Source organism: Hydra vulgaris, chromosome 02, assembly GCF_038396675.1.
Source record: "Hydra vulgaris chromosome 02, alternate assembly HydraT2T_AEP".
NCBI lineage: Eukaryota > Metazoa > Cnidaria > Hydrozoa > Anthoathecata > Hydridae > Hydra > Hydra vulgaris.
In genome coordinates, this window is record NC_088921.1 from 9810950 (window position 1) to 9827500 (window position 16551).

General features: G+C 27.5%; 2 protein-coding genes across 2 annotated transcripts in view; one reads left to right on the top strand and one right to left on the bottom strand.

Moving 5' to 3' along the window:
• LOC136076723 (usherin-like) overlaps nucleotides 1-16551 on the bottom strand; it is a 765758-nt gene that overhangs the window by 395841 nt on the left and 353366 nt on the right. The window lies entirely within an intron of this gene.
• On the top strand, nucleotides 4336-6332 carry LOC136076375 (uncharacterized). The gene is made up of 2 exons (XM_065789814.1): nucleotides 4336-4601; nucleotides 4731-6332. Exons 1-2 carry the CDS (start codon nucleotides 4361-4363, stop codon nucleotides 5693-5695), a joined length of 1206 nt encoding a protein of 401 aa, XP_065645886.1. The 5' UTR covers nucleotides 4336-4360; the 3' UTR covers nucleotides 5696-6332.

A 16551-nucleotide genomic window follows, 5' to 3' on the forward strand; every position in this document is an offset into this window, starting at 1 on the left:
AAAAAGATATCGGAAGATGTTGATTTTCAAATAAAAAGTAATACTCCGTCTTAATGCAAGCCAAATACAGAAAATGATTTTACTGGAAGTAGTCAAATTAAAGTTGAAATTAATAGTACTTTGGGCCATCATTATGGTTCCTTAGCTTTAGATGCTTCAAATAATAATAATGTTAAAACATGTGACCAGTCTACTTAAACCATTTATAATAAATATCTACTTGCAGCTAAACTCTCCTACTGGAATAGTTCAAGAAAAGTTAAAACCTCTACTAATTCATTTATGTTATCAATAAAAGAACAGTTCTTTGTTACATTATTAAGACTTTGTAGAGTGTTTAATATATTTACTCTTGCTCATATTTAGTGTGAGTTTGTTTTGAATACGTCTCATATTCACAACTTTGATAAGGTATATGTTTCATTATTTTAAATGTCTTGAATATAAATAGGGAGTTTAGGCAATATTTATAGCAAATGTAAATATTTTTTATATTAAATGCATTATATTCCTTAATATATTTCCTTTTCAAAATGGTTTCAACCACCTCTGTAGCTTATTTAGTTCCAAGGATATACGTGTTTTAATATTTTCAATTCATAGACTTTTTATGAAATATTTTCTTAAAGTATCTCGTTCAATTTTTGGCACCGAAAAAAAAAACTTTTTTATCTTTTTTTTTTTTTGCGTAAAAAGTTGCGTAAACTAACTTATAATAAAATTTTATTAGAAAATAAATTGTAAATCTAAATTATTTGAACAATTCATAAGTAGAATTTTTTGGGGGGTTAACGCAGACGTACCATGAAGTAGTCAAATAACTGTATAATATGTTTGAATATGTTTTTAACCTTTTTTACACAAAATAAATTTTCAAATGTTTTAATTTATAATACGTTGAGCGTAACAAAACTTTGATGATAAATATTAACTTAAATTAATTTTATTTTTCTTTAACAAATTATCAATTGAACAACGTGGACCCAAATAAAACACGCCGAAAACGTCAAAATACGTACAAAATAAAAATAAATCTAAGATTTATTTTTACACAAACAAAAAAAGAAATTAGTCAAAGACTTGTTAATAATTTCAGTATTGTTATAGATTCAAAAAAAGATTTAACCACTTACTACACAGTCTACTGATTCGACTAATTTATTGTTTTCAGCACCTATCATAATATAAAAAATGTTATATTTTTTAATGGGGTTAGGGTTTTTAACTTTTTAAAAGTTTTGAAAACAATGAATGAAAAACTCGTTGAATTGTTCTATTTCATTGTGTTTGGCTTTATTTGATTGTGTACTCTCGAGTCCTTAACTCAACAGGGGGGGGGGGGGAAGCGTTTATTATTTTTGGGAAACTTTGCCACCCACACTAAGCTTATTAAGACCCCCTCCCGTTTATTAATTTTTACTTGTTTTAACAAAAAAATTATATCTAAAAACTAAAAAAAAATCAGTGAAAATCAGCTTTAAAAATCAAAAAATACATACTAGTTACTGATAAGTAATAAAACTTTCAGTGTAAATTCTGACCCTCTCCTCCCCCGGTTCATTAAATCTTGACTAAACCCCCCATCCACTTTTATTACCTCCCTCTTGTATTAAGAAATTGAGATTACATAGATTAACAGACACATGGAAATACTTATACGGATTATCTTATCTATCTATTTGTCTTAAACTTTTTAATAGATATTTTAAATCGTTTTGTCTTTGAAATAAATTATCGCACTATTAATGTACCCAAATTTGACTATATGTTGCAAATTATTTGAACTCAGAGAAAATATTTTAATTATCGAACTTCAATTCAAACTTCAGAGTAGGCTGTGTGTGTATTGTTAACAAACAATTTTATACATAATTTGCCTTGGCTATTCCGTTCATAAATTAGACAAAATTGTCTAGCTTACTTAACGAAGTGCACCAACGAGAAGGTAAGCCATAGGACTTTGCACTCCATCCGTGAGCTGTCATGTTGCCTAAGGTTAGCCCTCCATTTCTGGATTCTTTCCTTTACTTGATAGGCAGTTCATGTAAAAGTAATAGTATTTTTGCATAAGCTTTTTTTTTTTTTTTAATAATAAAAATGTGCAGTTAAGCTGCAAATAAACAACAACAAATAAACAAAATTGGTACAGATAAACATATCAGATATGATTCATACTATTTGTAAAGATAAAAACCACTGAACTCAAATGCAGTAAAAACAAACTATTGGAACATAACAATAAAAGAAATAAGATTAATATATACTGTAACATAATTCTAAATTTACATTAAATAAAATTACCTCGCAACCCTAGCTACAAAGAATAAGATCACCTTTTTCAAATCAATCAATAAAGGAAATGGCCATACTTCATCAGGTTCGTTATCATACTTAACAAGGTATGTAGTTCTTCTACCGTTTAATTGATCAATTTGAACCACTTGCGCACGTTCCCAAGATACTTTAAGAGCATCTTCTTCTCTAACACGATGTTGTATAGAAAAACCTACAAAATCAGATGGATTGTTAATAAATTTTGATAAGGAGTGCTTTTTTTGTTGCTCTATTAGTTTGTTTAGTCTTGCATCCTGAATTTTTACCATTAATTCTTTTTTTTTGTTTTCAACAGCTGCATCACGTATTGTACGAGGCTTTAAATTATTACTTATATTATTACTTAAAGATTGTTTGTTTGGTGTTAAATTTGCTTGAATAACAATAAGAAGATTTTGATATAATTCCTCTGAAGACAAGTTTATTCTTTTGCTTCCTTCTACTTTTGTTTTACAAAAATGTTTTTTGTCACATTCAACACATAAGATCATGCGATAAAAATTAAGTTGAGCAAGGAGTACTTTTGATTTCAATGGCTCTTCTATATTAGAAACTGTTTTCTCTGCTTCCTCTAATGATATCCATGCCCTTACATTTAAATTGATCAAATCATTACAAGCTGCAACCTTTTTATGTTGTAGTTTAATTTCTTCTCGATTTTTTTCTTCTTGCTTTGCTAGAAGGTGCATAGCTTTATCTTTTTTAAGAGCTTCTTTTCTTTCATCATATTTGCTTTTCATTAATGTTACTTTAGTTCTTGAATATTCAAGCAATTGTTTTCTTTCTTCATCTGATTTACTATTAAGCCATTCTAATGTTTGGTTCTGAGACCACATTGTCAAAGCCTGGATAGTTTGAACATTTGCATTGGGTTTTGTGCGAACCATTAAATCCAAAATGGCAAAGTCGCTTTCTGATGCTTTATTAGTGACAGGGACATTAGAAGCAGCTTCAGAAACAGAATTAGATGGATTCCAATATTTACCACCTGGTAATTGATCAGCACACTAACGTTCCAAAATAACAAGAATTGAGTGGAAAATAATTTCAAGTGATTGAAGAGTCAAAGAATCAAATTCATCATTTTGAGTGCATTCAAACAGCTTGGTGTAAAACACATCTTGATGAAGAAGATTGGTATCCTCAAAAATTTTTCCATTAGCAAACAATAAAGAAGATGCATCGATACAAAGAGATGAAAGTCTAACTTTCAAGCGAAGTAGGTAAGGGTTTAAAAATAATATACTATCAAGTGATTCGATAATTCTCCACATTGGACCAGTAAGTAGTTTGTCAATAATACCTAATGCACGGACTTCAGGAATGAATACAAGATTTGTGATATCTTCCTTAATTGCTTTTAATAAATTATTAGGGTTAGGCCAAGCATTAAGAAATTCTGTTATAGAATCCTTATGATAGTATAGGGCAGCTGCATTGTAATACAAAATATTAAATCGATTTCCAATAAATGGAACAAAATAAGATTTATCGTTACGAGAGGAAAGAAAAGAATTAAACCATGATGCAACACCAGCTTCCTCACTACCCCTTGAATGAAAAGCCTTACATGTAGTACGAACTAACCGTACAGCACCACATTCTTTACCACTAAAAGCAAAAACAGTTTCAAAATCATTTTGAAGCAGAATTTTTTCAAAAGAATTTAAAACTTTATCAGTTACAGAAGCAAAATTAGCAAGCAAATGAATTTTACAGAAAAAATTACTCATGTCCTTCATATTGTCTTTGACATTTGAGGAAAGAAAATCCCAGTTACTAATTGCAATAGGCAAAAGTTTTTCCCTTTATGTTTTTAACCATAGTCTATAGAATTAAACCCTGGTCTGGCAATGTCTTTGTTTGAACTTAAAATTCCGTAAATTTGCATCACGTGATCAATGCAGATGCAAAACAAACAAAACTTTTTACATTTTATAATAAAATCTTGAAACCTTCGACCTTGTTGTGTTTACTACTATTTATTTATGGTATCAAAAGAAAGTTTTTTAAAAACTCTATTATTATGCCAGGAAAGAACTGTGCTTTTCCTGGATGCGGAGTTTCTTGTTCTCGTAAATATAAAGGAATTAGCATATTTCAAATTCCGATGAGAAATGATGAATTTCATTCAAACTGGAGAAAAGAAATAGTTAATGTTTTGTTTAAATATCGTGTTGCAGATAAAGAGTTGAAAGATCGAGTAGCTGTAGGAAAAATTTACATTTGCGAAAGACATTTTTCTACAGATGATATTGAATTAACAAGTAAGCATTTAAATAAATAAAAAATTGTCACAATTAATACAAGTCTAAAAATTAATACAAATATCTTCATTACCTATCATACAGAAAAAAATCCACAATTAACAAAACCTTTGGTTTTTTACATTTTAGAGAACAAAAGAAAAACTTTAAAGCTACTTGCAATACCAACTAAAAACTTACCGAAAAAATCTCACAAGAAATCACAACATCCAGGACGTAAACATCAACACATTGTACAAGACAGGGCAAGTGATAAAATTTTAAACTCAAAATGCTTCAAAAGTTTCTTGGAATTTAAAAATAGAGCAAATAAACTCAAATTAACAGATAATTGGATGGTAACTCATCATGAGAAAACAACATCATTCAAAAAATTTACAAAGCCTTTCTTAGTTCCTACTTATGAAATCATTGTTGATGAATCTTTAGTTTATAGTTGCGTTGTCCTTGGTTGGGTCCTTCAGAGTGACGATTATTTTATAAAACAATATTTAGGAAGTGTAAAAAATGTCTTTATCTCTGACTTAATAACTGAAATAGAGAATTTTAAAGTATGCCTTGGATTAACAAACATTACCTCAAGTGAACTTATATGTCATTATGTTTCAACTGAAATTAGTTCAACTGGCTTGCAAGCAGGACTCTCAGTCCACAAGCATTATTTAAGACCTAAAAATTGTGACATCCTTTGTTCTTTATTGTCAGAAAATAATATTTGTAGCAAATGTTCTAACTTCGAAAAAAAGTTTTACAAACAGTTGGCACAAAAAAACAAAACCTCAACTGTTCCTGCAAAAAAGAATGCTCCTTTAAAAAGCACTCATCCAAACAAAATTATATTAGCCTTAAAAGAAAAAAGACTCGAATGCAAGGAATTAACAAAAACAATAGAAAAAATAAAAAATGAAATTGTATCAAAATCAATAGCTGTGTCATCTAACATTAGTGATGAAGTATTTGAAATTATGAGATTAGATAATAATGAAGTATCCCCATTTATGAAAATGTTATGGAAGCAACAACAAAAATTTTTTTCTAATCCAACTTCAAAGATGAGATATCATCCAATGATAATTAGGTTTTGTTTATCATAAGCAATGAAGTCTGCATCTGCTTACGATGAATTGCGATCTGCCAAAATATTAAAATTTCCAAGTCTCAGAACACTTAGAGATTACAAAAATGCCATAAAACCTTGTGTGGGTTTTAATACTTCAGTCATAGATGAACTTCTGCATAAAACTTCTAATCTAATTGGTTACCAGAGATTTGTTTGTCTTTCTTTTGATGAAATCAAGATTCAAGAGGACTTAGTTTTTGACAAATTTACAAATGAACTTATTGGATATGTAGACCTTTGCGATCCAAATATCAACTACAGTACTTTTCCAAATTCAAGTGTACTTGCAACTCATGCTCTTATTTATTATCTAAGAGGCATAGCATCTGATTTAAAATTTAGTTTAGCATATTTTGCTACAAAAGGTGTTACATCAAATCAGCTTATGATGACCTTTTGGTCATTCAATTCTTGAGTTAACATGTGGTCTTTATGTCATTGCAGCAGTTTCAGATGGGGCATCTACCAACCAAAAGTTTTATCGAATGCATAAAATGATGGATGGGTTGATTGATAATGAAGTAACATATCGTACAATAAATCTATTTGCAAATGATAGATTTATTTGGTTTTTTGCTGATGCACCTCACCTTATAAAAACTTTGAGAAAAAGCCTTTACCATTCAGGTAAAATTTTCCCTATTTTTTAAATGTTTGTGTAAATATGTCCTTGTGTTAATATTTTTTTTGTAAGTATGTTTATGTTAGTATATTTTAAAACTTTTTTTTATAAATGCATACATGAATTAATTTATTATAAATAAAAAATATTATAAATAATGAAATAAATTTATTAAAATATTTATACTGAATCATTAGTATCATTTGGAAGAATTACAATGATTTTATTTTTTTCTTTATTAGGCTTAAGAGGAACTTTTACACGCCATATGTGGAATGGAAATGATATTATTTGGTATCATTTTAAAAAACTATATAACGATGAACTTGAGCGTAGTTTAAAACTTATTCCAAAACTTACGTCTGATCATTTTAACTTGACACCATTTTCTGTAATGAATGTTCGATTGGCTACCCAAGTATTAAGTGAAACAGTGTCTAATGTCATTGAAAGTTATTACCCTGCTTATATGCATAAAACTGCAGAGTTGTGCAAGTTTGCTGATAAATTTTTTGATTGTATGAATGTACGAAACCATTCAGAATGTTTAACAAAGCGTAAGCCATTTTTAGAACCATATAAAAATGTTAACGATGAGCGATTTACATGGTTAAAAGAAAATTTTCTAAATTATTTAAAACTTTGGAAAGAAAATGTTTCTAAACGTGTTGGTGACTTCTCAAATGATGAACGAGAGAGAATGTTTTTGTCTTCCCAAACATATGAAGGCCTTAGAATTACTTCATATTCTCTTATTGAGGTAACAAAATACTTATTAAATACTGGAATGCCTTATGTTCTTAGTGAGCGTTTCAATCAAGATGTTTTAGAGGAACATTTTGGAAGACATCGTAGTTTAGGAAGAAGAAATGATAATCCTACCATACATCAGTTTGGTTATCAGTCAAATACATTGAGAATGCAGCGCTCAGTTGTGCCTGTTACTGGTAACACAAAAGGTGCTCATAAAACAAAACGCGTACCATCTTGGACAATTGTTGATGAAACTCCACTTAAGAAACGTTAAGATAAATAAGTTGTTTTGCATGTATGAAAAATTCTGAAGAACATTAAATTGACACAAACTTTTTATTATAAGACTTCTTAGGTAGTGTTTGGACATTAAATAAATTTATTTATAATAAATAAAGAGATTTTCTTAATAAAAATACATAAAACATTTTTTTTTGTTATAAAACTTGCTTTACTTTGCGTGTTAAATACTCTTTATTCTTGTAAACAAAGTTTCTGAGATGCTTTTTTGATTGTTTTGCGCAAAGATTTTACTTTTTTCTTCTCTTTGTGCAACTGAACAATATCTTTAGTTAATGAAAATGAGCGTATGCGAAGAAAAAGCTTAAGCATATTTTCTAAATTGTTATTAGCCAGATCACTATAAGAAACAGAGTTTTCATTTTCAAATGTTTCAACAATGTTACTATACAAACTTATAATTTTTCTGTCTTCCATCAATTAGCTAACCATTTTAGCAACATCAATTCTTTTAATGTTGCTTTGGCTAGTTTCTCTCCGAAACAAACCTTCAGTTAAAATAAAAATATTTTGACATTCTTTTGTTACAACAGTTAAACTCCCTCTATTCTGGGTACAAAAAATAATTTTTGATCAATGAATGCATCTGTTGTAAATTTTTTAAGTATTTCCATTGTGTCCTGATTAATTTTTGAATTATAGTATTTATTGTTTCTTGTTTTTTTTATAAATTTGTGTACAACATAACCAGCTAAATACTGCAATCCATCTAGCTCTTGTGCACTTATTGGTTTTGTTATGTTTTCTTCATGAGCAGTGTTTTGCTGTTTTTTACAAAAACTCAAAATATGGTTTCCAATATGAAGGACTAGTAAAGCACCTAAACGTTTATCTAAATTTAAAATATAATTATGGGCAGATAGAACAATGCTTGAATAAAACTTTGATAAAAAAATCTCAGCATTTCCCGATGATCTGAATTCAGCTGTTAACTTGGTTACTTCATTGTACAGGTTATAATGGAATTCAAAATTATAATCTTTAATTGCCTGTCTCATCTTTTCTGGATAGCAAGTGTCATAAAATAAAGTATTTTGCACCTCCTTAACAATACCAGAAAACATAATAGTTGTTAAATGATCTAATTTTTCCTCCTTTGGTGCATTAATAAGCAATGGGTGTGCTGAATTTATGTGTCTTTCTAAACCTCCTTTAGACTAAATTTGTCCACATGTAATACATGAAATTTCCTCAGAAGAAATCACCTGGAAAGTAAAAGTAATTTTATCAGTAAATATATATATATATATATATATATATATATATATATATATATATATATATATATATATATATATATATATACATATATATATATATATATATATACATATATATATATATATATATATATATATATATATATATATATATATATATATATATATATATATATATATATATATATATATATATTAACACCAATTATATTGGATGTTTGTTTTCTTTGAAAAACTTTGCGATTAAATTTATATAACAAGAAAGAATTGTACACCTTTTCAAATGCTTTATTGATATCCACTTCAAATATTTTATCTAAGAGATTTTCATCTAAATTATCTAGATTAACTAAATTAAGATTCTCTTGAGTCGCTTCAGAATTCGCCATTTAAAAAATTTTCTTGCATCTACATTAATCACGTGACTAATGTTTTTATTTTTTTAAGTGGAGAAAAGTAACAATAGCGGAAAACAATAGATTGCCAGACCAGGGTTTATTTCTATAGACTATGTTTTAACTGTGAGTTAAAAAGAGGATTAACCGAAGAAAGATCAGACATTGTTGATTTTATTGATGTTGTTAGTTTAGCAAAATTAATTTCTTTTTCAGTAGCTGAGTTGCTAACAACGTCACAAATGTCATCTACTATATTAGTAAAGTTATGCAAAACAGTTGCTGCATCTTTGCCAACCACTTCTGACAGACCAAAAGATAAAGTTTTCCCACTAGTTGTAGTAATTTGAAAGTTTTGATAATGCTTATGGTATTTCTGAGTACCATCACCATGCAAACAATTGCCTATATTAGAGTTTTTATTTATCAAATTATTTTCAAGCATTGCTTCCGCAACTTGAAATTGACCTAAAATTGAAGCTTCCTGCATTAACCTACATTTTACAGCGGCTGATGGCAGTCTAGATATGTTCTTTTTGGCTAGTTTGTTTAAAACTACTTTTATGACTTCGTTGACACTATTCATACTCACGTTCATTGAAAGAAGTTTCATTATTGTTTCTCGAAGGTCATCACTGTATCTGCCATCTTCAAATGTTATTACTTCGTCATCATCCAGCAAAGAAACCAATTTTTGAAGTTCTAGATTCTCCTCTTTTAAAATGTTTGTCTTACTATATAACGAAACAACTTCCTTCTCTAAACTTATAACATCTTTCATATTGTTGTCAATAATATAGTTGGTTTTATTTTGCAAAATAACTTTTAAATTACTCACTTTTTTTTGCAGCTTTATTTTTTCGTTTTTTAATTCAGAAATGTTTATGTCTGAGTTTTCAAGAATTGAATTAATATCTGTTATTTTATTTTTTAATTGCAATATTATTTTTTTTTCTTCATTTTTTAAATAATTTATTTTATTCTTTTTTATTTCCAGCTGAGTATCACAATATTTTATTTTTTTATTCAAATTTCTAACATTAAATGATTCTTTTTTTGACTTTAATAGCTCTAATTTGTTTTTGATATTATTAAGCTTTTCTTCTTTTTCACAATATCACTTTTTAATAAAGTTTAATTCAGCTTCTATTTGAGAGTTTTTTGAAATAAGTATTTTTAGATTGTTTGACATATCTTCAAAATCTTTTAGATGTGTAAAATAATCCATTCGTAAATCCATCATAGATTCCATTTTCCTTTTTAAAATTTTATTTTCTTTTTTAAGCATTTTGTTTTCGCTTATCAGTATTGTTTCTTTAAGAATTTCGGATGCATTCACTGTATTATCAGAAAAATTTGCCACAGGTGGAAAAAAGGCTTTACCTAATAACAATGCTAATTTTTTATTTTTTCGTTGTTTCTTTAATTTTCTGATGGTGTCAACTAATCTATTTATCTTTTTGGTTAAAGCTTTCTTGCAGCAGAACAGTTCAACTTTAAAATCCACACAATATCTACAATATATTGCATCATAAGATGTATCTTTTAAAGCAAAATACCAATCATAAATACTTTCATTTATCATTTTATCTAAATAAATAAAGATTTTCCAGTCATCAATTCGAAAAAATATATAAACATATAAATATATTATATATATATATATATATATATATATATATATATATATATATATATATATATATATATATATATATATATATATATATATATAGTTACAAATAAGACTTACTGATAAACTGCTGTGATTCAATTACCAAATGGTTAGCAAAAACCACATTAGCAACACAAAACAAACTCACTTTAGAATACCTTTAGTAAAAATTTATAATAAAATCTCAGCTATATAAAATATTGAATTTAACGTGTGCAAAAATCTTTAGTCAAGTAAAAGAAGAAACGGCAAATTTACCAAAAATATCTAAAGACGGGGGGAATTATAATAATCTTTACTTAGAAAACAAAAAACCCACCCTATAAGACTACAAAAAAAAAAAAAACTTATTCACTTAATAAATAAATAGTTGCAGAATTTGTTTTTACGTGGGGACGAAAGAATTATTTTAACTTACTTGTATTTTAACAAAACTGAAAGATTTAAAACTAAATAACTTTATCAATTCTAAAGCAAAACGTCGTCCCCAAACAAATTATTGTAGTACAACCTTTTCTAAAAAAAATAACATCTACATGTACGTATATACTATTTATTTTCATGGGTGGATTTTTATTCTTCAACACCTACATAAAATCATTTCTGGCGTTTTTTGGACGAAGTTTTTCAAAAATATATTAACGATTTTTTTCCGCGATAAAATGTCACGTGACAAAACTCCCTAATATAAAATGTTTCCAGAACGTGAAGTTTTCAAAAGAACGTTGTCTAAAATATTTCGAACATTCAAAAATATTCGTGCTACTAATGATTGCACAGAGTTTAGATGTGTGTGGAAAATTATTTTTCAAGTGGAAAAGTATGTAAATGAAAAAAATTTTCTATTCCACTAAAATCAAGCTTTAGAGTTAAAAAATCATCTTGTTGCAAATAACTTTGAAATTAAATATTCCACAAAAAGCTTGCAAAATAATAATCGACAGGAAGATTTCAATTGATAGCTCTCTGTACTCTCAATACAAGTTATTTTTATTCCCATTTTTTTTAAGATTAAAAAAATAGTGTCAGTTTACATATATAAAAAAGATGATAAATGTCATACTGTCAAACATAAATGTTAAAATTAAATTTTTTTATATATTATAAAAAATTATAATATTTATTATAATTTGCAAAACATTTTAAATTATATCAGCTGAATTTTTACTGCCAGTTAATGATAACTGTTTTACCTAAAAAGAAACAATGGAATAAATATTACACAAATAATATACAAGGCTAAATTTATTTGAAAAAAAGGAGTAGGAGATGTTAACCTTTTTAACCTTTTTATATGATTTCGGTTTAGACAAATGATATATTAAAAATAACTAGATGTCTAACTGCCGTAAATCGGCATAAGAAAAAGTAAAGCAAAAATCGGACATTATGGGGGGCAAAATCTTTACGCTATTTATCAAAACAAAACAAATACGAAGTTTAAGATTGTTTAATTTAAAGTAATCAATAAAAAATCGATACACAGATATCTGAAAAATTTGATGTTATTTTGATTTAAAATTTAATAATTAAGTAAAATATGCTTTTTTTTTGTTAAACATTTCAAAATCATACTTATTTCATGTTTTTTTGATTTTAAAATTTAACATTTAACTCAAATCTTAGATTTAGTTGGATTTTAATCTATAATCTATTAACATTTTATGCACCTGTTAGTCATTAAATACCCTCTGCAGTAGTGCTAGGAGGTATTAATGTTATGCATGTAAGGTTAACTGCAAGGTAAAAATTGTAATGAAACATTTTATAAAACTGTTTTGATTATTAACTAAGCTCTGTGTGACACAACTTAGAGGTTCCTTCTAGAAATGTTAGAATTTTATTTATGGTTAAAAACTTCTTGTTATCATAAAAATCATTATTACTTTTTTCTATAATTGATTTACCGTCAATATTTAAATAAATTTAGTTCAATGTTATGTTATAATCTAGTAAGGTTTTCAATACAAAAAAAGCTCCATAGGTATTCAGGTATACAAAGAATATCTTTCCTTTGAAATACGAGTCTTTCAATATAAATAACAAATCAAAAAAAGTAACAGTGATTAAAATTTAATTTAATATTTTTATTTATAATATTTTCACACACACACACAGATATATATATATATATATATATATATATATATATATATATATATATATATATATATATATATATATATATATATATATATATATATATATATATATATATATATATATATATATATATATATAAACTGAATTTGACGTAGACCAATCATTGATTTTTTTTTAACTTTTTCTGTATATAATTGGCCATATCTTTGCAGTCTGATTTTAAAAAAGTCATTTGCTAACATTTTTATCAGTGTGGAATGCATGTCTTCAGTTACAGCTTCATGCTCAGCATTGTGTTCATTTAGGTCTTTAAAAAAATATTTTTCACTAATAATTTTATTAACTGCATAAATCATTTTCAGTTTAAGCTTTCGTTCCACATTCATTTTTGGTTTTTTAAAATTGTCACCGCAGACATAAATTTTGAAAACACTCTCGCATACTATTATAGTTTGTATAACATCATTTCTTAGAGCAATAAGCCCACCCCTATTTTTTATGTTAATCAATGAAAGAACTGATGTTCCATAAGAATGTTCCACAAAATTGTTTTGGGAAAAAAGTGAGTTTGCACACACAAAACATGTTATCTTTGATAATAATCTTCTTACAATAAATCCAGATATATATCCTAGTATTGCTTCCTTATAGAGAGAGGTATTATCAAGATAATTTTGAATTGTAACAATATGAATATCAAAGTTTAAAAATCTCTTTCAGGATTTGAATAAATTGCGTATTTTTTACTCCACTTTAATGTAGAAATAGAGCCATTTGCAATATCCTCAAATGTTAAACAATTTGCATGCTTTGAGCCTACAATAGAAATGCGCAAAAGAATTCTTTTTAAAGATGACTTAAGTTAGAGGGCATCTGGATTATTATTAAATCCATTCATTCCACAAATACAAGAGAACAGTAACTCAAGATGATTATTATTAAATCTATTCATTCCACAAATACAAGAGAACAGTAACTCAAGATGATCTTGTGAAAATTTGTATGTTAGGCAAAATTTAAAAGAATGAACATTTAAAGTCAAAAGCTCATAGGCTAAGTGTTGAAGACTTTTTGCAGCCACAATTAACCCTAATACAAAGGTTTTTCTCCTATGTCTTAATAATGGAGTACCATTAGCATCTGTCAACTTTGATAAGTAGTTTATTATTTGATCAAAAGTTGCATTCCAATAAGGATAATCATTCAAAAAAAGAGCTTTCTTATACGATTTTGAAAAAAGATTTTTAGAGTTCAGCATATCAAATAATTTGTCAATGACCCTTATAAAATTTATAGTTCCTTCAGCATGCTTGAAATTTGGATGTTTGGAAAACATCAGAAATTCAATTGCATCTGCAACTGAACTACTAAGTGTTTGTGCAGCAAACTTAACATTCATTTTGTGAAGCTGGAAATAAATATGTTTTATTGAGATTTTATTTGCAAATTTTAATCCTTCTTCTTCCTGTATTTCATAAAAAGCTTTTATATAACTCTATTTAATGTATTTTCCATCACAATCCTTAAGTACCTCTAAATCACATAATGCATTTCTAGCTAATTTTAGCATATGACTTGGGTCAGGGATTACATACAAGTAGTGATTATAGCCTTCAAAAGTAAATCTTCCATAAACTTTTTCTTGTCTTTTCCCAAATGTACATCCTAGTGATGCAACGGAATTAAAGTTAACATTTACACCATCAAATGTAATGCTACGTACATTAATTTTTTTATCAGAGGAAACTGTTAATGCTTTTTTAATAAGACATGAAAGGTTTTCAGCTGTTATTTTACAACACAGTATATAGCCAATAGGTGTTTTCCAATGACCTCGTAATCCTACCAGCATAAATACCAATGCTTCTGTAGCTGGTGTATCTCGTTCAATTGCAACAATATCTTTTCCATAATCTGTAAATCCAATGAATCGACCTGTCTTTTTATCGTTTAGAATTGATGTTTTGATTGCCATTGCATCTATAATTAATGCACAACCTTTATAATTAATGTCAGTCTCTGCTTTTATACTAATATAACTTAAAACATCTTCAAAAAAACAAGGTTCACAATCTACAGAGGAAGTCCAGTTGGCTAGAGAGCTTGAAGCAAGTAAATGGAGTATAGGCCGTAGAAAATTGTATGCTTTAGGTGAGTAAAAATGCAAACTTTTTGATTTCATCAGTATACCTATGCCCTTTTGGAAGTGAGGTATTGTTTTTAAACTAATTTTTTTATAATATCAAAAGTCAATCCACTAAAGTTTTTACAAAGAATATTAGCAGCACCTTCAGAAACAATTTTTTTTTTGCTTAGATTTTTTAGCATAACCTTTAATGAATTTATTTTTTTTTCTTTTCGTCGCAACTTTTGTTTAAGAATTTTAATTTTTGCCTTTAAAATTTGCTTTAGTTGGACTTGCATTTGTCGATAATGTACTTTTAGAAATAATAGTATCATCATTAATAATTTTGTTACTACTTTCGATAATATTAAAGCTACTATCTATATCCACCTGGCAATCAATACTCTCTGTTGTTTTTAAAATAACACTATTAATATAAATTTCGTTACTATTAGCAGCAACATTATTGTTATCACTTATATCCGAATGGAAATCAATGTGATGGTGACTGCCTGTTTCTGAAACTTTTTTAATGAGTCTCTTTTTATTTTTTTGTGGCGATATATATTTAAACTTTCTTTTGACTTTTGGTTTTGAATCAATAATAGCAGATGGCATAGAAAATGGTTTTAATTTAGGCTTGTTATTAAAATCAGGTATACTGTTCTCTGAAGGTAAAAAGTGATCGCTACATGTGCGGCTGTGCTCAGTAGGAATAAATGTTTCACGTTTTATAACAACAATCCACCTTTTACAGAGTTCCCTAATATTAATTGGAAACTTATGAAATGCTCTGTTGTCGTTTTTCATTGCTCTATTTGTGCAACCAGCTGCAGCCAGAAAAACCAGTGCAACCAGAAAAAGAATTAACCATGATTTATAAATTTTGAATATTAAATTTTGATTATTATTTGATCCAAACAACCGTGATTTACTATTTTTTAAATTTGCCCCCATAATGGCCGATTTTTGCTTTAAAAAATACGCGGAAGTTAGACATCTAGTTATTTTTAATATATCATTGGTTAACAAATTATGTTTTTTATAACATTATATTTTTTTGTGTATTAGAGAAGTAAACTTGTGGTTATTATGAGAGATTCTGGGTTTATTAAAATGAACGAACAATTTCATTTTTTGAATGAAGAAATTTAAAATCTTACAGAATGCGAAGCAAAAGATTTAAATGTGTTAAACCAATCACTGTCTTTATTTATGTCACAGTATAAATCTTGTTGGATAAAATCATACAGGGTATATGAAGTTTTTCAAAAAAAAATAAGTTTTGGTTAAACAGTTCCATTTGTTTAAATCAGCTTACAGTGAGCGAAACTTGTAGCAACGAAAAGAAGTATAATACTTCAAAATTTTGTGAACGAACGATCCAAAGGAAATCAAAAGTTTTAAGCGAGACTCATTCTCTGTCTGTTTTGACTTGTGCTACTCAAATAACTTTAGGAACTGAAGGAATGTTACATGCATCAAAACTATTGAAAGAAGCTACAGAAAGTCCCAAATGTGCAAATAAATATAAAGAAGCATATAAGAAAATACTTGAACCACAAAAACAAATGTCACGTGAAGATGTCTTCAATGTTTTAGCGGAAGCAAAACTAGATATCAATATGATGTTTTAA